This window comes from Eleginops maclovinus, chromosome 15, assembly GCF_036324505.1.
Source record: "Eleginops maclovinus isolate JMC-PN-2008 ecotype Puerto Natales chromosome 15, JC_Emac_rtc_rv5, whole genome shotgun sequence".
Lineage (NCBI taxonomy): Eukaryota > Metazoa > Chordata > Actinopteri > Perciformes > Eleginopidae > Eleginops > Eleginops maclovinus.
Window position 1 is genome coordinate 10,097,235 of NC_086363.1, and position 26,656 is coordinate 10,123,890.

General features: G+C 39.0%; 2 protein-coding genes across 3 annotated transcripts in view; one reads left to right on the plus strand and one right to left on the minus strand.

Annotated features, from left to right (window-relative positions):
- Positions 1–26,656, minus strand: part of esrrgb (estrogen-related receptor gamma b) — a 113,165-nt gene that overhangs the window by 66,884 nt on the left and 19,625 nt on the right. Inside the window, exons 2-3 of one of the 2 annotated variants that reach the window (XM_063901993.1) lie at positions 14,432–14,557; positions 5,835–6,009 (exon numbers count right to left, since the gene is read on the minus strand). The gene's annotated coding sequence lies outside the window, so the exon portion shown is untranslated. The remainder of the gene's footprint in view (positions 1–5,834; positions 6,010–14,431; positions 14,558–26,656) is intronic. The other variant, XM_063901994.1, reaches the window with a different exon arrangement.
- On the plus strand, positions 4,299–14,776 carry LOC134876823 (transforming growth factor beta-3 proprotein-like). The gene is made up of 7 exons (XM_063901995.1): positions 4,299–5,123; positions 9,405–9,568; positions 10,985–11,114; positions 11,245–11,352; positions 11,844–12,009; positions 12,289–12,442; positions 12,781–14,776. Exons 1-7 carry the CDS (start codon positions 4,778–4,780, stop codon positions 12,937–12,939), a joined length of 1,227 nt encoding a protein of 408 aa, XP_063758065.1. The 5' UTR covers positions 4,299–4,777; the 3' UTR covers positions 12,940–14,776.

Sequence of the window (26,656 nt, forward strand, 5' to 3'; positions counted from 1 at the left end):
CTTAGCAGATGCAGAGTTACTTTCAATAATTGTAATAAACTTCTTTTAAAACACAAGAGCTAAATGCAAACAGAATGTTTTCAGAATCATCAAAAGATGATGTTATTTTTCCCAGGGGATATTAGGTTTTGGACAGTTGCACAATATATAGTAACAATATATATATATTATAAAAATAAGCAGTTAAAGTTTTGAATGATTCGTTGATTCAGCGCAATGACTTACAGAAGGCAACTTTTGTTTAACAGTAAATACTGTTGCCATAAGTACAGGTTGTTCATGCTACAACGTGCAGAATCATAAAGTCAATAAACCACAACAATATCAAAGATTGCCAACATTTCACCAAGCATACCTGTTCAAATGTTTCAGTTGTGGTGGATGTGTTTTTATCGATTCTAAATTCAACTTTTTACCCTGCATGTTTTTTTCAATAGTTACATAGCCTTGCTCTACTGTGGTTACCCAGTTATTACAGTATCAGAAGTACACAAACTAAAGGAAAAGCCATTTGTCTAGAGAGCACAAAGGTCATGCTGGAGTTCAAGGTTTGAACAGAACATGAAGGTAGCACCAGAGTCTTGCTACCAGGAGCCAGAGTGGTCAAATGAGAAACACGAGCACACCTTTGAGCAGACCAGCATCCAAATGTTGCCCACTGCCTCACAACACAGAGATAAGCTTTTTACTCAAAAGAGAATTTCAGTGTAATCAATTTAAGCATTGTACTTATTGGATGGAAGACTGCAACAAGATAGAGTTATAAACCTCAGCCACAACAAAGACGGACAAGCTCTCGCTGACCTCACCGTAAGTCATCGTCTAGCCGGTGTGGTATTCCTTTCCTATGTACATGTATTAAGAAAACCGATGACTAACAGATGGTGGACCAATCAAATGAGTCATTTGAGTTGTAAAGCTATGACATATACACATCATTGTCTCCGCTGGTGTATGTTTAAGGGGTCTCCTGTTGGCATTACCATCCAACTGACTCCCCAAGTATGACTCACAGGCTTCTGACCCCAAAACGGAGCAGACTTGACTGCGCTGGCTTGTCTTTATGCTGTAGCAGGGAAATCTGGCACGATGCTGCTTAGTTTTTGGGGGTTGTCCGACTCGTCTAGCCAGTACTAAGCAGTTGGATTCTGTGTGTACATGTGTGTATGTGGTCAAATGGTCAACTGTCTACTTAGAGGAACCATGATAACATCTTGAATAAACAGAAAGGGTGTTTTGTAAAAACAACAGTTTCCCAATCCCTGCTCTGCTAGAAGAGGTTAACCACTACAAATGCAGTTTCTACTGTGACAAGAACATCCGGCAGGAATGTTAACCACATAACCGGACAAAGAGGACATATTCCACCAGATTGCTACCAGCATGTGTTTTTGTTTTCATCCTTTGGTCTGTAGTCGCATTCCTTTCCTGTGTGTTGTGCGAGACGGAGAGATTGCCGGAGAGTGACTCACTAAAACCTGACCCAGCAGTGAGCTAACCACTGGAGGACGCTTGGAGTAAAAGTGAACTTTGATGGTGATGGTTGGGATCATGTCTAGGAATCCCCAGACAGTGTGGAATAGTACGATAAGTATGCCTGGGATGACATAATTTCTGTTCACCAGTCCAGTCCATGTGGTGGTTTGTGTTCGGCCTCCTCATAAAGACCCACAACCCATTACAGACTCTCTCCACACAACCTTGATAGGACAAATGGAAATAGATGCTCAACCCTAAAACATTCATTCATTTTGTAGAAATAATACTCCAACTAAATGTGACATCTCACCCGAAAAAAGAAAAGAAAAAAAGAATGATGAATTAACGATTAGTAAATTAATTCAAAACTTCCAGAACTTTCCTTGAGAATTAAATATACAAGGCCTGGTCACTTTATTTTGTACAACCATAAGACCTGTTCAAAATGATTGCAAGCTACGACATCAATGACAGTTAAATGTATAATTATCTAAGTACTTTAATCCACAGAACACACTCTGTCATTGGATTGCAAATGTGTCTCTTATAATGTGGCCACTGAGAGTACATTTGTATTTACCATGATCCTCTGGATAAGTATAAGTTGTTGAGTGTTGCTGCTTGTGTTGATATTCAGTCACGGTGAGCAGACATTGTTTGTTATGCAGCATCACCTGCTGGCTTAATGGAGAACTGCCAATATTACAGTAATTACCAAAGCATAAGAAGAGTGAAGCGGCAGCAACATAGAAACAGAACGTGGACCCTCCTTGATTATAAGAGAACAACCAAACCACTTGAAAATGGAAAGTGAACCTAAATAAACCAAATTAAGTTAAAGTTGTATTCACTAAGTTGTGACACACACACACTGGAAAATAATCTGCTAAAATATCATTCTTAGAAAAAAAGAAACAGAGGTGATGAGTCACTTGGTAAAAGAAAAACAAATGAGTGTTTTATCTCAGTTTTGAGATAAGCTAGAATGCAATGCAACAGTCAGTAGGAAGGAGTGTGGGAAAGTGTGTGACGACTCAAGGACTAGCACTTGTCCTGAAATAGTTTCACAATACAGTAGCTATAAAGACATCTCATTGCCTTATTGGATCATAGAGCAGCCAAACAGCCATTTAGGGTTTGCTCAAACATCACTATGACAAGTTATGAATGAAGACATTTCAGCCAGAACTTGGATCTGCTTGGACAACAGAAACCGAGGAACTCTATCATTAACCAACTTCCGCCTGTTTAAACAGCACAATGGAGCTTTAATGCAACTAATATTTACAACAGGGGGGGTTAAATATTGCTGCATCAAGCCCATTTATAAGTAAGAAACCAAAATAATTTTCTCTATCACAGATAAAGTGACGTTTAAATGTATTGATCCCACTTTTCCAGAGCAACAACTTAATATAAGAGGAAAAGAAAAGAAAGACAGTACATGAGAGCATGAGAAGGTGCATCAATGAGGTTTTCATTCAAGTATCATGGTGAGTATCGGCAGGGATGACATTATTCTAACTTAATGTGTAAAAACGTCATATTCATCTCCAGCTAAATGAATCAAGAAAGTTTGCATAAGTAAACACAGTCACCTGGTCGTCTGACTTAAAGCCAAATATTTACCAAATTTGGACATTGTACAAAATTATTCTAGCTATGCAAACTGGTGGGCAAAAGAAACATAGTGAAATACCAGATCCCATGTTTGGGTACGGGGCCTCCAGCAGTTGAGTGAGCTTTGACCTAAAATAGGTCTGAGAATGTGGATATGCTCTAGGAATAGAGATAAAACAGACTACTGGAGGGAGAAAAAATAAAAAAAGATAAAATGGGCCTGCAAATAAACTTTCAGACATCAGAGCATGAAAATGAATGGTGTGCGGTTTGCAGAGGGCATGGGAAAATCTGCAGGTTTACTATTATTCTGAATGGTAATGCAATGATGTTACCAGAATGAATCAGAAAATTTGACAGAATGTCTGGTATTGTGCGGGTCTTTTTAAGATTTTGTACAATGTATCTTCATGGCATGTTTATGTGTAACGTCTAAAAAACACAGTTATTTTTGAAATGTTATGGTTGTTGTCACGATGCTTGTTTTTCAATTTTCTTTTGTCCCAGGGAAGGGCAAGGCACAATTTCAAGATTGATAAACAAAGCAATTACGTATAAACAACACACTTGTCTATTGTGTTGGTCTTTATATGACTTTAAACAATTGTCTTTGAATCAGTCTGCCTGTGTGAGGGCAATCACATGCAAACATGGACATTTTAGGTTTATCAGAAGTTAGATTATTTCATTTATAAGGGGATACATATGTTAATATTATGTGACACTAAGAGAGGAAGTTAAGAGAGGAAAACGAGATTTTTTTTCAATTTAGATTCTGTCAGTGACTGTAGACACCTGCTAGTACTGGACTTCGCCACTAGAGGGTGCACGACGCAGGCTGCTGTAACTCAAAAGACCAACTGATTTCAGATCTCTAAAATCACTAATACTCCCCATCTGATGTATAAAACTCATGTTTCAACAAAAGCCAACAAATACACCATACCAGCTATTTCTCAACATTAGATGTCTTAATAAAGGAATAATTGGCGAGAATATTAAATCCAAGTCTTTCCAACCTCATAGAAGTGCTCATCTGATTGACGCGATCAGGAAACACAACTAGTATACATGTTTATTGTTTCACAGCTGATGAGTGGTGCATCCCACTGAGCGCAGTTATGATTTGGGCTCTCCCTGCAGTCCCTCCTTCGCCAAACGTCAGAAAGTAGCGGTATAAAATACGAGAGGCCACAGCGAGAGCTCAGAGTCGCTTTACCTCGTGAACCTGACAGACTGCTGTCTACCTCCGCACAGGCTATAACGCGGTACTACATTTTAATGAGAAAGAAAAGAGGAGAAATATGCCAAGCCGTGGGACGACTTAAATCTAGTGGATTGAGCAGAAGAAAGCAAATAAAACGTTGTGTGTTTCTACAGACATATTTGTGCCGGATACATTCATACATGCGGGATAGTTTCTGTTGTTCGGGACTTTGAATTGAGTAAAGCCCAATGGGCGAACACACACACTTGGATTTCTGCTTATAACAAAAGGAACTGCCGCAAGAAAACGAATTAAGTAAGGAACTTTTCATCAGTACTTCCAAAGGAAGTTGAAACTAACATCAAAAGGGCATTTAGTTTGACTTTACGATTTATTTACACTGATAGTGGCAGCTCTCGTCTGTTTATCTGCATATTTTGATTACCAGGAAAACCAAATGCAGACAGAAAGATGCATTTGGGTAAGGCTTTACTGTTTGTCCTCCTCCTCAACTGCGCAACTTTGAGCTCATCTCTTTCAACTTGTGCCACTGTGGATATCGACCACGTAAAAAGGAAGAGGGTCGAGGCGATACGAGGTCAGATTTTGAGCAAACTCCGACTGACAAGTCCTCCACACTCCCTCGGACCGAGTGAGATCCCTTATCAGATACAAGCGTTATACAACAGCACCAAGGAGCTACTGGAGGAGCTCCGGAGGGACCGGCAGCAGAGTTGCGGTCAGGACAACACAGAGACAGAGTACTATGCCAAGGAGATATACAAATTCAACATGGTCTACGGACCGCCAGAAAGCAGTAAGTACGACGATATAAGTATGAGGAAGCTGTGATTGTATCTCTTTCTTTTTTAATAACAGTAATCAACGTGAATGTAGTGCGTAATTATGCACCAAATCAGGAAAGCTTGGGCAAATCTCAAAAAGTTCCTGTCAAGCATTATTATGAATGTGTGTGTTTTTTTAGTCTACTGCACATTAAAGACCCCCCCCCCCAAAGATCCACAAAAAAATGGAACATAATTATTTGTGTGTATACGTTTTTTCCACATAAAGTTCAATTATCCATTTAAAATCATAAAAGTATATGATCAATCCAGAATCCACACAAGGTGCAAAGCAGTCTTCATTTAAGAAGTTTAAACTCTCGACAGGAGTTTTTTTTTTTACTAAAGGTAAAGTCTATTTTCAATATAATGTAGACTTCAAGGTTCCACATCACAGGCGTGGGAGTTGCAGAGTAGACCTTTCCAGACTAGTTGTGATGTCACACATCTTGTAGTTACACGTGTTCAACTCAGACTTGATGAAGGTGAAGTTGAATGTTATCTTCAAACTCTGTACATCATCCTGCAGCGCAGATATCCAAGTGAGGAAACAATAGGAAATGGGACCTAATATAAATATGAATAATAAACCTACATTCTCTTTAAAATAACAGAAGGTTTTTAATACTGAAAGTTGAACTTGTGCTTGGAGGATATGCATTGTTACTGCAGTGCGCACCAACCTGTTTTAACTCCACTGTTCCAGGAAAGTGGCTCTCCTCCTCCTCCTCCTCACTCCCCTCTGCCTCCACTTTTTTTTTTTTCCTCCATGGATTCTGTCCTTCTCCCCATATGTTCCCACTTCCTTTCCAGTCAGGCCCAAATGAGAGGGACATCTGCCCAGTCTGATGGGGAAGCCTGTAGGAGAAGGAGTAGGAAAAGTTAACAGAGATGGACAGGAAAGAAAAGTGAGATGATGGAAGGACCTCCCCATTTGTCTGGAGTCTCTCTGTACGGGAGGAAAGGGGTCCCATACTCTGACACGTCACTACCAACCACCTCCCAATAGAGATGGAGATTGAAGTGACCCCTCTTCCTGTCTTGGCCAGTGAATAACCCACATGGGTGGCCCATGAGCATGAGATCACTTACTACACTGCTCAGGTCTAACTTTGCTAAATTGAGTGTGAAACTGACGGGCATCCATCCTCACTAAACCTGAATAATTCCACTGTGCTGTCATTTCATTGCCTCTAGGTAAAATTTCACTGCTTGGTTAAAAATTTGATTTATTTTGTATGTGAACTATTTAGCAAAGGCCTCACATTCTTGTGATTTGTGCTAAACTTTATTTGGCACAACTATTTCCTCCTATAGAAATAAAAGCCAGGAACTGGAAGTGGAAAACCTTTGCCGAGGGGGACATGTGTCAGCACTTGAAGCAGATTCATACAGCATGTGGTCCGACTGAGTTTGGATTACGGAGAAAATAGAATAGGATAAATTCTGTGCGTGAGTAAAAGCCAAAGAGGGCCTCTTGGTTCAGAGCAAAGCCAAGACCATTGCATCACAGTCCCTTTGAAATCAACAGGTGCTTCTCAAAAGACCCATTTTCCCTCAGCAATGTTCTGTTTTGAATCTCACAAAATAGTGCTGACAAAAATGGCAGGCAGAAGATGCCCAGAGTTGATGTGGTGGTTTCATTGCTGGATTCAGAGCCACAGATGGGTTTTATAATGCAAAAAATATCTACATCCAAGTACTTTTTCCTGCAGTTACGTAGGATTGTACTTTTTTACATTCATGTTAAGTTCTTCATGCTGAACTGACATAGTGTGCATTACTCACTGTATACCTCTCAGATACTTCAAATAATATTATCCAATTTGTACTTAATCCTCAAACTGTGGTATTAGCATGGCAGTGTGTCTTATATGATCTCATACTAGGAAATATACATTTTGTCAATACTTTGTACTGTATATCTACATGCATACACTAAAACTATTCTCTGATGTGATTTTCATGTGCAGGAAAGATGAACAGTTTAGAGTATAAGAGTGTTTTAGTTTAACTGCTGTGTTACCCTGGTGGTTTTTTTAAACAACATTTTTTGAAATGCTGCTTTCAGAACTTTGGTTCGCATCAGCAGCCCCACATCACATAATGCTGTTCAGATATCACTTTTCACATTTTGTTAAATCAGTTTGGTGGATTACATCACAGTTGTTTTACAGCACTATTGTTAAAGTTTGGTTAGAATTAGGGAAATATCTCGGTTTGGGTTTAAATATGGACTTCTTTGATTATGTGAATTGTGACATAATCAATAATGCCTACTTCTTTAAGGTTAGTAAAGCTTGTTTGTCACAGTGACAATAATTAACACATTGGTCAAGAGAATGATTCGTTTCATGCCTTAGAAGAAACACTGTCTTTACAAGTAGGGATCAAACTCTCTTTAAATGTCTCTGTGTTAAAGATGTAGGATTTATTGACACATCCTTTCACACCAACCATTTCTCCTCCCATTTTGCTCCCATCATAATTACCATGGCTGATGGGTTTAAGGTTAGGGTAAGGGTCACTCCTTGAAATGAGCTTAGGCTAACAGGTTTATGGTTAGGTCAAGAGTCACTTTTTGCACTGAGCTTAGGCTAACAGGCTGATGGCTCTAGCTTTATATTTATTGGACTGAAATTACAACTATCAATGTTTTTGTCTAACTCTACAAGAAAGTTTTGAACTATTCCTTTAAGATCTGGTAGAAACAGTAGTCTGGAAGTGTTATGAAGACACAGACAGTTTAGTGTGTTTTCCCTTGTGGTATGACAGGACCTTAAGTCTGGCTCTGTGGGATAAGTTTGACTTTAGGCCAGTGACATCTTTCCCTTTGTTATTGTGTGCAAACACATACTCACTTTCTGATGGTTTCATAGTAAACTGTTGACCTATAGTGGATATTGAGGCAGTTCTGTAGACCAACATAAATCTGTGACAGGTGCAAATGAAGCAGAAAGCTGTTGGAAGACCAGCAAATTACTACATTGAGAAGCTGGACTGCAATCATCGGAAAGATTTCCTTTTATAGCATGGCACGCATACAGAATCTGGCATATGTCAATGACGGAGGTTGGGTTGTGGAGAAGTCATCATGGTCAGAAAAGGGGTTTGGGGCCAAAAAGTTGTCAGTGGCCCAGAGGATAGCAGGGTTTTTGATATGCAGATACCAGGAACGTGAAGTCATACTCAGCTCAAAAATATTGCTATTTCAATTACAACCTTTATATTTCCACCAAAGATAGACAAAATGTTTTAAAGAAACCCTGAGAAAGTTTGATAAGGCAGGCAACCACGCTAACCATTCATTATGGGCTGATAAACTTTGTGCCAGCCCTTAAAGAGTCCCAAAATCATATTAAGGTGTGAAGGAGTATATCAATCCTGAAGCTTTACTTGAAATCTGTGCCATTACTATTCATTCTAAAGAAGCACTTAGATAAGTCAAAGGAGGATAAACCAACCATTGCCAAAAACATTCAAGTGTTATTCAATTGTGTGTTGTGGATGGAGGCAGGCTTTAATGAGAGTTATTAAATTAAGCTTAAACTAGTGGTAAATCAAAAAATAACCAAATATTTGTTCAAGTTTGAGCTTCTCAATTTTGAGGAATGCTCTATGTTGCTATGTATGTTTGCGATTGATATTTTTCAATAAAGACAGTGTCAATAAAGACAGAACAATTGAAAAACTTAAGTACATTTGGTTAGGGATTGTATCTCTACTTTCTTACATATAACAGACATAATGATAAGTCTTTTAATAGAACAAAAAAACTGGCAGATTAATTGATAATGAAAGGTATCGTCAGGCTGCATTATTCACTTTTTTAATGTTTTACACTTACAGTTTCTATTGCCAACAACACATGAGTGCTGAGAAATACAACTTTGTGTTTTATGGGAGGAGAACTTACATTTAAACCAAAAATTGAAGAGGGCTGAATTGCTTAGGTTTCAGGGTTCTAGTTTGGTGCATGCTGGCTCATTATTACAGCTTACTGGCACACCAATCCATTGTTAGTGTTTTTGGAAAATATGCCTCTCAAAATGTCTGCTATGCTGTTCTCCTACATAACAACTTTTCATTCAAGCTGTTACTCATTATGCAAAAATGTGATTATGCTGTCCAGACGTCATATAGCATTTGGGGTCTTTGTTTCAGACATCAACTGCTTTTATTGCATCAGGCCTGGATGATAATTGACAAGCTTGATCTCTGACAAACCTTTTAATTTATTCTCTTTGTTCTAGACGATCTGCTTTATTGCCCAAAAGGCATCACCTCTAAGGTTTTCCGCTTCAACGTCTCTGCCATGGAAAGGAACTCTACCAACCTCTTTAGAGCGGAGTTTCGAGCTCTGAGAGTGCCAAACTCAAGCTCCAAGAGGAATGAACAGCGGATTGAGCTCTACCAGGTGCGTAAAGGTACCGTTTCCTTGTCCTTCTAACAAGATAAAAGGCCAAGCTCAGTCAAGGCAACAAGGAGCTTCAAAGTTACTAATTAGTTGATATTTTGGCTGTTACATATATTATTTAAGCTGGTTAGTTGTTCACCACGATTTCAGGCCCCTAAAACCAAGAGAGACCAAAAGCCAAAAAGCTCAACAGGCCTGCACAATGTTAGTAGAACCGAGACGGGGGTACTGTTAATTCTGCACTGGCAGCCCAGATCTTAAACAGTTCTCATTTTGGTTATGTAGAGGTCTTTACCATCAAACCTCAAAACCATTTCAAACATTTATTAAGCTGTTAAAGGCTCTGGTCTGCTGAGTGATAGAATGAAGCAGCACTGTTCTACAACTTGTAGCCAACATCCTCAGGTCCCTGTTCTTTAATAGTAATATCATCTGCATTAAGTATCAAATTCAAAGAAAAATACTGAGATAAAATACAACCAGGCACCACTTACAGACACTCTGGTCAGGAGTGATATCAGGATGCCAAACACATACAAATACTAAAGGCAACTGCCAACATTAACTTCCACAGCATCATTTGTACCAAGCAAAAGACTAAATCACATTTCAGAGAACACACAGAACAACCACGATTACAATATGTGATATTTTTTTGTAATGTGATTTTGTAATGCTTTTAGCTTCAGGCTTTTTCTTACGTGACAGAAATTTACTGTGCAATTAAATATTGCTGTTTTCAACAAACTTGGTTCAACCAACAGAAGGCAGCTATTAATTTGTTCAAGCATGCTTTGAAAAACGTACAATGCCCTTCCTGCAAAAGAAACAGCACTAAACAGAGACAAGGCTAGCAACTAGTTAGCTAGCTAGTGAAGAAAGGAGCTAGTAGGCTAAAGAGCCAGATACAGTATTCCCCCAAGGAGAGAAAAACAGAGCGAAAAGCAAAGTGAACATTGGACTGGCATTAATCAGGTGGATACAAACATTACTCCAATTAAATGTTAAGGATGCTTCATTTCTGCAGAATGTGAATGTAGGCAGTAGTTTCCTAACATGCTAACATGCAAGGCAGGCAGTCTCACTTGCTGTGATGTTCTTCCAAGGAGATGTCAATCAAGCTCTGTCTGAAACATTTAATATAAGAGAAATCACCTGTGGTGGTGTTTCCAGAAACAATGTATCTACAAACCCTAATTATGTATTGTAATAAAAGCACTATATGAAATAATCGATTCTTAATAGAAACAAAATGCCTCATTGTCCGAGGTATAAGCTTAAGATCTGTCTGTCTGTCGGTCAGGTTCCAACATGCACACAGTACGTTAGCATTATAATTATGAGCATATTAGCAGGCTGACGTTAGCATCCACCCAAAAGCAAAGTTAAAATATTTGCTTAATAATTGCTTTACAGATCGTGAGGCCAAACGAGCACATCAGGAAACAACGCTACATTGCAGCCAAGAACGTGCTGACCAAAGGTACCCCAGAGTGGGTCTCCTTTGATGTGACTGAAACAGTGCGGGAGTGGTTGACAAACAGAGGTGAGACTGAGGTCACGATCATGTGATGTTTCTTAAAACCATCAGTAATCCTAATAACTGACCCATGTAAAATAGTGATTTTTTGTTTTGTTTTAAAGAGGGAGACTTGACTTTACTTGTTTGCCATCAGGAAGTAATCTGGGTTTGGAAATCAGTGTGCACTGTCCCTGCCACACCTTCAACCCAAATGGAGACATCATTGACAATGAGAATGAGGTGCTGGAGGTGAAGTTCAAAGGTGAGCTTCAACAATTGTTCATGTAATTATTTAAATGCGTGTTGTTTGTCGTCTTTTGATCCAATGACTGTTAATGTGTTCTTGCCATTTTACCATCCGAAAGAAGTAATGGATATTTATTTGGTTCTTAGTCTTAAGATTTACACGTTTTCTTTTTTAAATATGCACTTACTCTGGTAAATAATCTAATTTTCTCACTTTGGGGATTTTAGTACAGTATAGTATAATTAGAGGTAAGGTAATGATTGTCTTTATGTTGTTGCCTTGTTCAACTCTCCCCTCTGTGGCCTAAGAATAAACTTGCAATGAAAATATATTGGAAAAAAGGCAGTTCTTTTCTCAATGTTTTCATTTCTGCATTGTGTAAAAGAATGACAGCTTTATAATCAATCATTTTGCGAAATTGTATGCTCGGATTCAGGGAAATGACGAAGGAAAAAAAGCCACTACAGTACATGTGTTATTTTAAGTACATGATATCTATAATTAAGGCGTGGATGGAGATGACGAGCAGAGTCGTTTGGATCTGGATCACCTGAAGAAGAAAAAGGACCGGTACCTGCCTCACCTTATCCTCATGATGATCCCACCCCACCGCCTGGAAACACAGTCCACACGCCGACGCAAGAGAGCGCTGGACACAAACTACTGCTTCTCGTAAGGATATGTACATCTTTCTAAGCAACAGTGTGCATTTAGTCTGAAGCCTGTTCCTTTTCCTATTCGAAGTTGTTAATAGGAATAGCTTGTGCTAATAGTTTTTTAAAACTTATTTGTGACATAAATGGTTTATCACATGTGTGAACTTAACACGTTATACATCCAAATATATGCTGACACATACTGTTACTGGTAGCCCCCCCAAAAAAGCCATAAATGTGCACCATTAATACATTTTGTGACTAATTACACTATTGCTGTGCAACCTTTTCACAGAAACACAGAGGAGAATTGCTGTGTTCGTAAACTCTACATTGATTTCCGGCGTGACTTGGACTGGAAGTGGATCCATGAACCGAGTGGTTACGATGCCAACTACTGCTCCGGGCCCTGCCCATACCTGAGGAGCTCAGATACAACACACAGCTCGGTACGAAACATCGATCAGGGATGATAAAAATAGGAAACATTATATTTATATTATATTTAATTATAGCTGTGAGTAGCCATGCAGTTGTTGTAGTTTATCTGCCCATCCATTTCCAACAAGCACTTTCAGGATTTTCAAGACGCAATCTCCCAAAAATGTTTAAAAATAATGACATTAAAACGAGCAAGATTGTTTATTTGGTGATTATAAAGTCTCCTTGGTGATGTGTCTCAGTATTTACAGATACTCAGAGTTGAGCTTAACTAGCCAATGCTTAAGACTCCATTACTCATGAGATAGTTAATGTAGTACAATCTCTCCTTTGGTCTTTCCAATAGATGCTGAGCCTGTACAACACTCTTAACCCAGAGGCATCGGCCTCCCCATGCTGTGTCCCTCAGGACCTGGAGCCCCTAACAATACTCTACTACTCTGGACGGACCCCCAAAGTGGAGCAGCTTTCCAACATGATCGTCAAGTCTTGCAAGTGTAGCTGAGAAGGCGTGAAAGGCGAGGTAGTTTGGCAGGATTTTACCAGGAACTGATTTTTGGACTCTTAGCTGTGACAAATACTTAAACTGACCCTGTGGCATCATGGCTTAGATCTGAACACCACTGGAGGTCACACAGGATTCAGATATTCCTAAAAACTTGAGGTCATCACTTTTTTTCTTGTTTTTTTGGCAAGTGATGGGAGGTGAAGTAGATATTTTTATCATAAGAACTCCAAAACAAATGATAACTTGCAATTAATGATTTCTTTAGTCAGAATAACAAAAATCCTCTTTTTGTTTTGTCTGGCAGCACCTATGATATTTAGTGGTATTGTTTTTGATCATTTAAAGAAATTGCAAGTAGTTATTTTTCCCAGAAATGTAGCCATAAAACCAAGACTCTGCAAATGCAAGGGCTAGATCACTATTGGGTAACTTCCTTTGGGATAAATAGTCAAAATTAAAATCTTTAAAATGAATACTTCAAATATGTTCTTCTAGAGGGTTGAGGGTGGACAACATAATCCTAAAGGGAACTGCTTCGTAGACAATGGATGAAAACGATTTGTTTTGTGGTATATTTTCTGCTTCAGAGTTCAAGCACACAGTTTTAGTCTCTACATTGTCAGTAAAGCAGCTTCCATGTCTTTAGACTTTGGATGATATAGTTTATAGTCATAGATAAAGATTGTGCTCTACTGAACGGTTGAAAAGTCCTTTCAAGCTGGATTTTACCTTGACTTGGCCTTGAGTTCCCTTCCCTTCAAACAGTGAACATTATCTTCAAACACAAAAGGAGAAAGGACAGACTTGCTGCTGTTTCCAAAGCCATAGCTGTGGTCAGGGAAAAGGAGAGCTGAGAGAATGCCTGCTGGATTTGCAATGGAAAGTGAATGAACAAAGAAGTTGAGCCAAGCTTTTCTTATTTTGGCCAGCCAGCAGCAATGGCCTTTTTTTTTTTTTTTTTTTGCGGTGCATTTATTAGAATGGATGGAAGAAGAGGAGGAGGAGGAGGAGACCTGTGAGGAAGAGAAGAACTGTGATGGAAACAAGCAATGAGCACTCTGCCATTCACTGGAAGTCCTCATCTCTAACAGGTTCAAATTATTTATGGGACATCAAAGAATATACTGGAAAGGAACATGTGTTATGCAACAGGTTTTTATGGGATTTCTTTTTCATTAATAGCAGATTTGGTCTGTAATTTCACTTGTCAAATAATGATTGTTTCACTAACTGGGGCAACAATTGGCATGTATCTCCATTAGTGGAAATACTTTTATGATAGGGTATTTTTACATTTCCTTTTGATTTAAAGCCTTTTTGTCAATGTACAAATTAGTTTGACCCGTTGTCTTGGATCCGGTATATATCTGCCCAAAGTCTCTGTGACTAACGCCAGAAAGTTAAATAGGAGTGCTTTTCTCCGGCAATAGTAGGAAATGTCATGCAGCTGTTTACTTTAAAAAAAAATGATACTCAACTATCAACTCACCTGTCAACCGTCACTCCAGCCAGCCAACAAGGAATCGCATGTGAAGTCAGGACCAGAAACACTGCAGTCTTTCATTCCCTCTGCTCCGTCTCTGTTTGTTTTGGTGCTCTTTAACAGTGTAAAGCCCTAATGGAACAAAAAATGAAGAAGGAGGGGAAAAAAGTATTTACAAGGCTTGTTGTACAGTTGATTTTTCTCAGAGGCAGGAAGACGATCCTGTACTGTTTGTTATTTGCCCACTTCAGTCATCTTACCTTTAGATGACATTTAAGTGACATTTTGGACGGTAATATTGTTTGATTGACTTGTTGATCACGATTGTAATTAAAAACACAACATGCATAACCTGTTTCAGCCATTTTTAAAATCATAGGAATCTCCCCAGCTTTACATCCCATTTATGATATAATTAAATGGATCTGTTAAAACATTTAACAAATTGGGAACTGATGCATTTACCCACTGGTCCTGTCTGCCATGTTGAAACGCCATTTAAAATGCTATTTTCTCATAATGTTTTGGTTCCAACGAACATAATTCTTCTTGCTTGAATCTCACCAGTCCCACCTGTTTCCTGCAGGCGCATGCAGAGGCTTTTTTTTTTTTTTTTACCAGAGCAATAAATTACAACTTCTCTTTCTATGGGATTGTTACTTAACTGCTTTCCCAGGCAAAAAGCAATTACTCTTATTTACAGTGCATATTAAGGCGCAGAAGTCTCCTTCGTTCCTGATTGTTCATTAATTGGTTATTGCTATCAATCTTACATAAAACTGAGAAACATATCATATCAGGACCAATTAAATGCATTATTTTGAAACTGAATTGGGTTAAAAAACCCATGTAGCTTAACTCAAAACTTGCTAACAAAAACACCTATCTTGAAAGTTAAAAACTCATGACCCTTTGTGATTTAATTAATACTTGTGACTGCAGAAATGATGTTGTATGTTGGATGCATTACTTTTTTACTAAAGTGAAAAATTGTCTGACCCTGCCAAACCGTCAACCAAATATTTCTCTTAGTAATGGCTTATTATAGATCTATTTAGCATTGTTAAATGTTTTATCAGCCATTAATAAAGCCTTAAAAAGCCTTTATTAAGGGTGGATGATTGAACACATTTTAATATCATCTTCTCTAGTGGACTGGCAATCAGTTGCACAGATGTTTGGGTGGCGCTGGTTTGAGCTAATGTGGACTGACAGTTAGCCAGAGAGAATTCCCTTTCTCTGTGTGCCCGTTATTGTTCCCTGTCACAATCAATCAGAGATGAACCATGATGAAAATACAAAGACCAGAGGGCATGACAAGGTCTAAAAACAGGGGTCGGGGTTTTAATGGCTTTGCAGACAGCCCTGTACAAACAAACACATTACTGGTAAAGAGCAGCCGTAGCTCATGCATGACTGACTTTTAACCTTCAGAAAAAGTCAGCAGAAGTCATCCCACTTACTTAAATCTAAGTCCTTAAATGCACAGTAATAAAACCAAGGAACGATTTCTCAAGATTAGTATTACATAACTGCTCTGAGTTCATTTAGCTGGTTGCATTTACTGACCATATCATTGATTAGGTCCGTAAAGGCAACCAAAACTCGGTTTCAGTGGGTAGAATACCAGTAAGAGTACAGTGATGAATCAAATACTTCCAGAGTATATTTTCTGATGTCAATGCTGAGGGGTTAACATTTGCTTTGGTCTTTCTATTCTTGCAAGGAGTAATTTTTCGCTCACATTGTTCAGCAAAACACAACACAGTCAGTGAAACACTAACAGTGAGGGGCAGTCTAGCTGATGCCTCCCTGATGGGATGCGCTCATTAAATGTGAGATGGAGGTCTTGTCCTAGTTGCCTTTATAGAGGAGGAACACTTTGAAACATGCAACAAAGGTGGTTCTCCTCATTCTTAAAATTGTGAAACCTTAAATTAAACTTAGCAAGTAATTGTATCTCCTCTTGCCTCACTTCTTTAATTGTACATTTCGTTCTTGGTCTGGGCTTTGATTGATAGCAAAAAGACACTCAAGGATTGTTTGAGGATCCAGCCACAGTTTGCTCCTTCTGGGGGGAAGTTGACCACCTCAACCTCCAACCTGCTATAAAGCTATTTCCAGCTCCGGGCTACTGGAAGAGCCATAATCTGATCTGAGTTCAGGGTCCGTTTCTGGGTTGGACTCAGACTTTCTCAGAACTTGCGCTCTTCCAAGACTTACCAATGATGAATTGCATGACACGTAAATGCACAGAGGTTTGGAAAACTGCGTCTGCTGCTATTCCCTGAGCAGATTAACAGATGTGGAGGGGGGAAAAAAATTGAGAGGGGGAATTGAGAGACAGACACAGACTGGGAAAGTGTGTGTGTGTGTGTGTGTGTGTGTGTGTGTGTGTGTGTGTGTGTGTGTGTGTGTGTGTGTGTAAGAGGGAGAGAGGGACTGTTGCTGCAATAAAATCATCAGGTCACATAAGAGCAGTTCTCAGGCCCCAGGGTGGAAAGATTTGTGTAATTTAGCAATAGGGAGAGCATGTACATTCTCACACACACACACACACACACACACACACACACACACACACACACACACACACACACACACACACACACACACACACACACACACACACACACACACACACACACACACACACACACACACACACACACACACACACACACACACACACACACACACACACACACACACACACACACACACACACACACACACACACACACACACACACACACACACACACACACACACACACACACAAGCCGGTGGCCATAGTTACTGGAAAAGAGTGAAGGGGTGAACAAATATGTAAACACATATCAACTTCATAGACCTTTCGCTAAACAAATGAATGGGAGGTCTGGATCAAACTACAGCATTATATTACAGCAGAGTGTGTGTTTCCGTTACAGAGGGATGGTGTGCGTGATGAGCGAGGGGGGAAGAATAGACCCTCGGGGAGAAAGGGAGAGAGACAGAGACAGTGTAAGATCTGTGCACCGTTTAAATCGGAATAGGGCATTGAGTAAAATGTATTCAATTGGAAGGAAACGATTCAAGCTTGCAAGTCTGAATTGCATTGTGTTACCAGTCAAATGCCAAACAATAGTTATCTATTGAGAGGCTGGCATTCACTATTCATTTGGCCAGTGGACTGAACATTTTATTTGTACCCTTCATAAATGCCAGAAACTTTTGAAAGAATAGAAAATTCATCCCAAGAAATGAAAAGTCAACTCCAAATGTATTGGCAACAGGAGTTTTGCTCAATTCAATTCAAGGTGCTTTGGTCACGATAGGTCTGACTTAAGCCCTGTTAGGAAAATCTTTAATTTGAATTGAGAAAGTCCAGTGACATATTGGGGCTGCCAACACAGGGGACTCCGCCCAGAAAAACGCAGGACTGTCCACCCAAGAAGTTGAACATTGCTCAATCAAATACATGCAAACCCACATGTACATACAAGTTTGCACTGTTTTCCTTTTTACCGTCTGATGTGTCTTGAATTGAAACATTTAATGAACTGTATTTATCTGTTAATTACTGATTTTTTCACATTTAGTTTATCCTTACTGTGGTTTGAACAGCTGCTGATGGCAATGGGTAAAGTTATGTTAAGACAGTCAGCACTTTGTTAAGGTCAGATAAACATTGTGATTTTGAGAGACTGAATGAAATCTGTTTACTTTTTCAATATATAAACAACACCATCATTTTCTAAACTTTGCAAATCATTTGTGTGGCCCCAACCTAACCACACATGTGATACATAGCCTGTATTTTGTAAGTTTAGTATTATATAAGTGTACTTTCTGGCAGGCAGGGTTGTGTGACCTCTCAGCATAAAGTACATCAAGTGGTATTGCTTCAAGTTTGATCTATGACATTACATAAAACACAAAAAACTGCACTTAAACAGCTTTAATATCAAAAGAAAGATCTCAAGAATGTTGGTATTCACTCATGTGACACAGAGGAAGACAGTTACATACACAAACAGTCAAACTGCACAATAAAACAATAAAAAGGACTCCTTTGTTTAAAGAACCTGTGTAACTCTGCCAGCAGTACGGTTTAGGTTACCTCTCACTCCTTTATTTTGTCTCTCTGTAGCTGTAAACACCTTCTCCATTTACATCAAGTTACAGGCCCTGATGCTTTACCTACTGCTTTATAAACCCTCAGAGAAACATGAGGAGCGTCGATAAAGCATCAAGGGTGTGTGTGTTCAGCTGGGCGTCTCTGTCTCTGTGCTCATACACGCACATATGGCCTATAGGTTGTGAGAAGGACAGAATCTTAAATCACATGGACACCTGGGCGGTGGTTGTCATCAGATTACCCTCCAGGTAATGATAACACCGGCTTTCTGCTCCATCTTCATCCCAGAAGTACAAATCAGATTGATGAGGGAAGTCATATCCTTAACAGCCTCTTATACAGCTGCCTTCACTCAGACGGGTAATGGAGACCCAGTCAGCAGGGCGCTTTCTACTGCAAAAAGCCAGGACATGAGCGGGTTCGATACGTTTATTATCTTTCTGCCTGTCTGGGCATACTGTACAGTATGTTCTTATAGATAATGGGGATAAAATCGTTGAGATTTTGGTGAAAAATCTCCAAGAAACTAACGAGCACATCTCTGGTAAACACAAGATTTAGAGCGGGGCTTTATCTCTTGATTCAGTTTTACAGATTTGTTGAAAAAGCAACAAGTTCTCTAAATCAAATGAGTGATAGTCGAAATGTCTTTATTCAAATCAGCCCGAGATTTAAACCACTTGGTTAAAGGCTAACGAATATAAAAAGCAAAGGCCATCAAGTCAATGAGCTATAAGAGGCCCCAGCACATCTACTTTAATCATGCTACCTTCCCTAAAAAACATACTGGAAATAACAACAAGCCAAACACAGGTACATTGTAGTGCTGCACTTTGTGAGGGTCATTAAAATGGAGTGCACTTAATATTGGTTCCATGCAGGTGTTTCATATACTGTAGGGTTTGGATATAACAGAACAAATGAAAACCATGTATTCTCTAAAAATATATGATATAATATGCAGTTAAAATTGGTATAAAATGCTTTTTCCAGGCGGACTGTATTTAAATTTGGACCATGTGCATTTAAAACTTGGGCTGTAGTAGCGCTATGTCACAGTTAGAGTTTAACATCCGCTAAGGATATGGCCTTTAAACAACCCAGTGAACAATAACAGGTTGTTCAGGCATCAGGCTCCCAGTGATGACGAGCCATCAGAAAGTGTTTATGGTGTTTTACACTTTAAAAAAGTATTTCAGTTTAAACAATAACTTAGCTGTTCAAATGTTCAGATTGTGGATACAGAACACTGCACTGTTAGAGTTGTGTCCATTAACATGCTCAATCTAATGCCAACATTACTCAATAATGTGGAAAAAGCCACATTTTTACATCTCTAATAGCGCTGTAATTACTCTCCTATTAGTAACAAGATATTTCAGCCTTGGTGTTGCCGAGTAACCAGCAGAAGCAAAGACATGCTGTTCGTCCACAAAGTCAATGAAAACATGTTTGGTTTGTGCCTCCCCATTAATCTGCACAAGACCTCATGACTCCTTTGGCTGGCAATGCTCCATAGGCGACAGGCTGTCTCACACAATGTGTGTGCGTGTTTGTGTGTTGTAATGTACAGCAGGCCTAAAATTCTCCATGGAGGTTTGTAGGCTATATTAGGGTTTAGGCCTTCATAAATAAAAGCTTCGGTTTCATTTATAGGGCCCACATCCCAAACTAAGGCAGACCTCTTTGCTACAATAACTCTATTCTTCATGTCAAAAGCTACTTGTATTGGTAACATGCATGTTTCAAAATGCTGGTCTGAAATGAATTATGGCACAGGCTTGGGGAAAACATTAACATACCGCTTCTGTACGACCTCCACAGTGTGATGTGGAGAAGCTAATTAAACCGAAAGTAGCAGGAATTACTTGCTAGCCTGTGATTTACGCTAATCATAAAAATCCATGATTGCTTGCATTATAATCAGAAGAAAAGCCTCATTTAATAAATAAATTGTAAACACATGATATTGTAAAAGCTGAATTTCAGAGAAGAAACATATTACCAAACCAGCACCAGATCAGCCCGATGGCAGCTCACAATGACTACCAATGCTTGTTTTTTTGTTGGGTGTATATTCCAAAAGGTTTTAGATTATTGTACTGTCAGAAAGAACCTCCGGGTTGTCTTTACATGGAATAAAACATTTAGTTTGGTAGTTTACGGCCTTTACTCTAATGGCATTTGCTCTCTATATTTTCAGCTGGGTTGTGTTTCTGGTTAAGGCCCTCAAAAAGCGAAACACTCAACATACATAACAGTATTCTACGCAGGTTTACGGTGCCACAGCAGTATCTGCTTGTCTCCTTCTGCTCAGATTACACTATCATTTATGCTTTGACACCAGAACAGTAGGCCCACTGGATGTTTCTGTACATCATGTGGGAGCAAAAAAATCTGATAAAATCGCCAGGGTGGGAGTGGCCTTTTGACTTACTCCTGTAGGATTTATAATCTGTAACTTACATTGATATTTAAACAAACATTGCATGGTTTTCAAGCCACATCCTGTCGTCACTGTAAACATAAACTAATATGGGCAGTCCCCTCTCACATTCCCACTACATGCTCCAACACACCACAATAAGATTTGGACTTGGCAGGTTGCCCTCTTAAATGCAGTCACTGTTGTCCTGATGGGAATGGCCTCACAAGGAGTGTTTCTATGTCCTATGAAGGTGTGTCCTTTAAAATGAAATGCCTCTCAAATGTCCTCTGTTCTCTAATGCACAGATAAGTTAATTTGTCATGATGGCCAAATGGAATCTGTAAACACACAAAATAAGATGTATTTTTCCTCTGTCACTGCTCTTAACCCCTCCATCTGCAGACCCCAATGCCATTCCTCTTTGTTTTTCCTTCCAAATAAAATAGCGGTTTCCTTGTGGCTGTAAACGGAGCTGATCAGCTGTGTTCTGTTATGTTTGCAAAATGGCAAATAACAAACATCCTTGTAGTCAGGCTGCGGTCCATCCAACCGTCCGCTTCTCCAGCACAGTGACGAACATGTTTCTTTTATTACACGGATTACATTTAAATTTATTTTTATCTATTCAGCACCGCAAACATAATCAGTGTAATGGGAAACAGAAACCCACCCTGCATTATGAAAAAATCATTTAACTATCAACATTTCCAAAGATAGAATAACAAATCACTTTTTCATTTGAGAAACATATTGAATTATTCAGCTATTTTAATAAATTTCACAAGTAAGTAATTCTTTTTTTGCTGCAAAATGTTTTCACTTACTCTTTGGCATATTTAAATAGTATCCATTAACCTCAAGAGTCAGCCACAAACACTGCAAACCTGCTCAGCAAATTGATGATTAAGTATTTCTTCTCACAGCAACATTATGCTCATATTGATCTTTGACAGTATATCAATACAGTAGATTTGTCTAGCAGCAGGACGTGTTTTGTTTTTTTTTCAGCAAGGATGGCTAAATACTACCTTTTTATTTCCGATGCCGATACATTACACTTGAGTATAACTCAATGCAAACATCATTTGAACCGTTTTTTTCTCCTTTCCCGTAACTGTCTGTTAAAAATATGTATGAATAAACTTCACCATCCTCCATCCAATCCAACGGTTATGTCCAATTTCAGATCAGTACTTTCCAGTTGGACTTCATTTTGTAACTAGCTTGTTATTTATTTTGGATTTGTTTGCTGTTGTTGGATATCGTTCTAATACCATTCAGAGGTTGGTTAATGCATAGGTCTAGAACTATACCCAATCACATGAATCTCTGTGAGCTAACCTACCGTATGATAACCCAAAACTGCTCTCTCCTCCTCTCTGTCTCTTCATGTTAAAGGTGCCATAGAATGCATCTATCTGGTATTTTAAATTGCTCTCTGATGTCTACAAAGAAGTTTTTTAACTTTGGTTAATCCAAAAAATATCCAGATGTGATTTTACAGACCCATTTACAACCCTAAGATTTGGTCCTAGAATGAAACAAGCTGCATTGCCTTATTTGGGGGCTCATTTAAATAATTATGACGAGTTCTGCTCTGATTGGCTGGTTTACAAGGAGCAATCCATTGCGTCCTCAGAGCCCACAGAAGTAAGTGAAGTTTGCGAAACTGTGAGAAAATGAACTATGGAGGCTATTGGCATACAACCTTACATGTTTGAGCCTTTATCGGAGGAGGATGAATTTGAAGAACAGCCAGTTGGTCGGAGATTGGAGAGCAACGTTACGGAGTGGTAAGTGTTAGCGTTAGTGTTTCCAGCAGCTGGTGTATGCAAATGTTGGGGCTGGACTACCGTGTGTGACGTAACACACAGGGATTGTTGTAATTCGCCCGTTTTACCGCTGTGATGTGCATATTCATGATTTGCACTTGAAGGAGGAAACAATGGTGTTTGAGGTTCACGGTATGTCAGTTCAATTTACCGAACTGTCCTTATTCAACTATGCCAAGGTAAATACAGTTTTCCATTCTATGGCACTTTTAACACAGTTGGGAGGGCCTGCACACCCATCAGAAAATCACTGAGAGTTATTGATGCAACAAAGATCCAGTGTTGCAAAGGCCTCAACACAAATTTGAACCCTTTTTTTTGTGATAGGCACCAACTGAGTATACCTCCCTCAAAATCGATAAGTGTTATATATTTTTCCAGGATGTTTTGACTTTCAACCTGCCTCATCACTGTGACCACGGTAATGAATCCCTATGAAAATATTGTGTCTCTTTTATGCATGACGAAAGCAGGGTACGCTAATGATTTCTTCAGCACTGTAAGAAAGTATACAAGACATATTTGGTTAAACATGATTCATCTTATTCAAACTTGTAAAATTTAAGGAGGTTATTTAATAGGGGAAGGCTTTCAAGGTACAAGTTCATTTTTCCTATCCATGTCTCTTTTATTTAAATGTCACGAATACACCCAATGACAGATTGCTATTTTAAAAAGAAATGTGGATCAGAAACAATATAAACTACATTTCCAAAGCGGTATATCTTGCCAAGCCAGGCAGACACAGTATTAGTGGTCTGCTGTGACCTTAGCATTTTGTTTTTTTAGGTATATTAGTTTGTTTTATACCAAATTTCCAGTATGATTCACCAAACTGTCTCACAAGGCTCCCGAGTACATTCAGTTGTAACTACAGAAGTCACTCGGCTTTTTCCCTCTAATCCTCTACAGTATATTTATGATGTAGGCGGTGCAAATTTTAGGTTGTTCATGAGGCGTCAAAGAGAAAATATATGCCGTCACGTACACCGCTGAAGATAAGCAACACTTTGTCACAGAAAGTCAAACAGCAGAGTGAGCTTGTCTACAATGAATTTAGTTTGGAGAGACTGCATTGTAGCCACTGGTAGTTTGTTGTCACAGCATGCTAATGTAAAGATGCATTAGGTATATTAAAAATCGTTTATTTGCAAACTTGGTATGACTCACACCATTAAAAAAAATCACTTTGGAGGCAGAGAGGCACAGACTTACTGATGAAATTATGAATGGGAAATCTGAGAATATTTTTTCTCAAACTTCCTCAGCACCCTCTACAACCATTTCCAAATATGCTGCATTCAGTCAGTAATGATGGGAGTTCACGGTAGTTCAAGATGACACTTAAATCTCTGTAATCTCCAAACATCTTAAAACCTACCATTACACAGCACAGTTTTACATGGCCTCTGTTTTTGTTTAACCAGCAATATACATGGTTTACTGTACACTTTCAATTAACTTTGCCCAAAGCTTCCACTTCTTGGATTGTTTTTCAGTTTGGGTAATTATATCCATGAATACAGTGTAAGGACACCGCTACTTTTCATTCTCTAGCAACATTTCAGTAACAAATATTTGCTTGACGAGCATTTGGTTTTCTTTTCAGCCTTGACAATTGCACCTCGTCTCTCTTGATTACGTGAAATTGGTCATAAGGGCTCAGCTCTTTCATCATGCTTTAAACGAAGGAAGAAACTACAGCGTCGGACTATTTGCAATTCCCAAGACAGCTATCATCTCTACTTCTGGCTTAGATTTTCCTCCATCCATTACCATCTGATAAGAAATCAGGGCTACTAAACAAAAGATTGAGATCTAAGAGCAATCCTCCCTCTTTTCAGGAAATAAAACTATCCAGAGACCCCTGAGTTGACTGTGAAATGTATCAGGGAATTTCCAGAGAAGAATACCGCCTTCCCCCTTTAGCTTATCCTAAAATCATCAGTCCTTTGCCAGGAAATGCTTTAAGATAAGATGTTCACATCTTGCCACCGAAGTCTGCTATTCCTTAGAATAAGTGTTGGGACTTTATAGCTAAAATGATTTCTCCGTTTGAACTATTTCACCAGCCTGTATTATTGTAAGATGTACAGTGTTCAGTGCCGCTGTCTTTGGGGGTTTTCAAGAACATCTGTTATCATTTTTTACTTTTAATGACATAATGTTTTAATGTGGGTTTCAGGGCTCCGCAAATAGCCCCCAACACACACTGTGCTGAGCCTTTTTAAATGAACAATTGAGCCAGCAGGTCAACCATCAAACAGCAAGAAAATTACCGTCTTACTGTACAGTCCAAGAAACTGGTACCTCATTTAAAATTGATTTTTCAAGCTGACTGGCAACCTTAAATCAATCTGGTATTACAAGAAAGATAGACCCAGGCCCCTCTTAAAGAAAACCAGTTTATTTTAACTCTATAATCTATAGCCCTAAAGTCAACCAAATTCAGAGTGCACCCCACCCCACATTATAAAGCATGAGTCAGAAAATAAACAATATCTGTGATGAAGTTCCCAGCAGTGGTTGGTGTCACGTACATTCTGGGTGGCAGTGACATTCAGGCGTCTGCTGGGTAACTGATAGTTTGCTTACTGTTGCTATCAAACAACATTTATCAGATGTATTTGATAAATTGATCCCAAGGCACGACCCCCCCTTCCGAAAGCTCGGCCTCACACAGAGAGTGCTGTGCTTGGAAGCAATCAAAAGCAAACATGTTGTGGTTTTACTGATATGTTCGAGTCAAAAATGTGTCATCACACTAATACGATCTAAAGTATCAAAGAAAATAAAACCATGGTCTTACATAATCACAGCCCCTCAGCATTGATCAATCACAGCTATTCAAATGTGACTGGGAGTGAATCCCACATAAAGATTGCAAATTCAGACAGACATTGACAATTACGGAGCACAGCGCCAGAGCTGCTGGGAAGAGAATTTGGTAAGGAATATATTCTGGCAAAAGTTGATGCCAAGCCCAAAAGACAGTGAATGTGCAGGTTTATGTCCGCCTGGAATAATGGACCCTGGAGGCTAACTAGCGGTGTCACTGGACTCTCATTAGCATGTAGCTGCTAACCCTGAGCCGAGCAGTCTTACCTCAGGGGATCAGGGGTGCATGGCCCCTCATCTGGCTCTGATTTACACTTACGAAGCTTAAAGAGAGGTTTTTTCTTGACCCCTTTTTTAAGGAGGAAAAAAAAGAAACCTTCTCATTTTAGTTTTAAATTAGCCTTTTTGGACTGTCAGCATTTTGGACGCTTTTACTTAAAAGGAGGTTGCATGAACTCAACCATGCAATTGCCAATTTAATCACCACTTAAAGCCAAGAATTTACAACAAAGAAAAAGGAAAAGGAATTAAATTACATGTCCTCCTTTCATCTTCTCAAAGATCTATTACTGTATATTAGAGTCAACTGTACAGGATTATATGACAGGACACATGATGAATGTATTGCTTTAAAGTACTTAAAACAACCTTATGAGATATTATCCAATGTTCTTCTTATTCCAGCATAATCTGAGCCCCTCACTCGGTATCTTTATTCCTTTAAGGTTTTTTTTTACATAAGAACCTTTGATGTATGTGAAAACAGAGAGAAAACAGCAACTAAAAGTATGTTATACTACAGACAATATTTTGTGTTTGCTCTCTGATTTTAAAACTGATCTGGTGATTCCACTTTTAAGATGTACCATATGTTGCAAAATTACTCATTTGCAAAAGCACATCCAGCAAGCGCTAAGGTTAAAAATAGACACCGGGGAAATTTGGAGGTTGATCAGGTATGTTGTTGGTTAGCTTCATATGGTAAATCCATTTAAGCCTCTCTATTATGA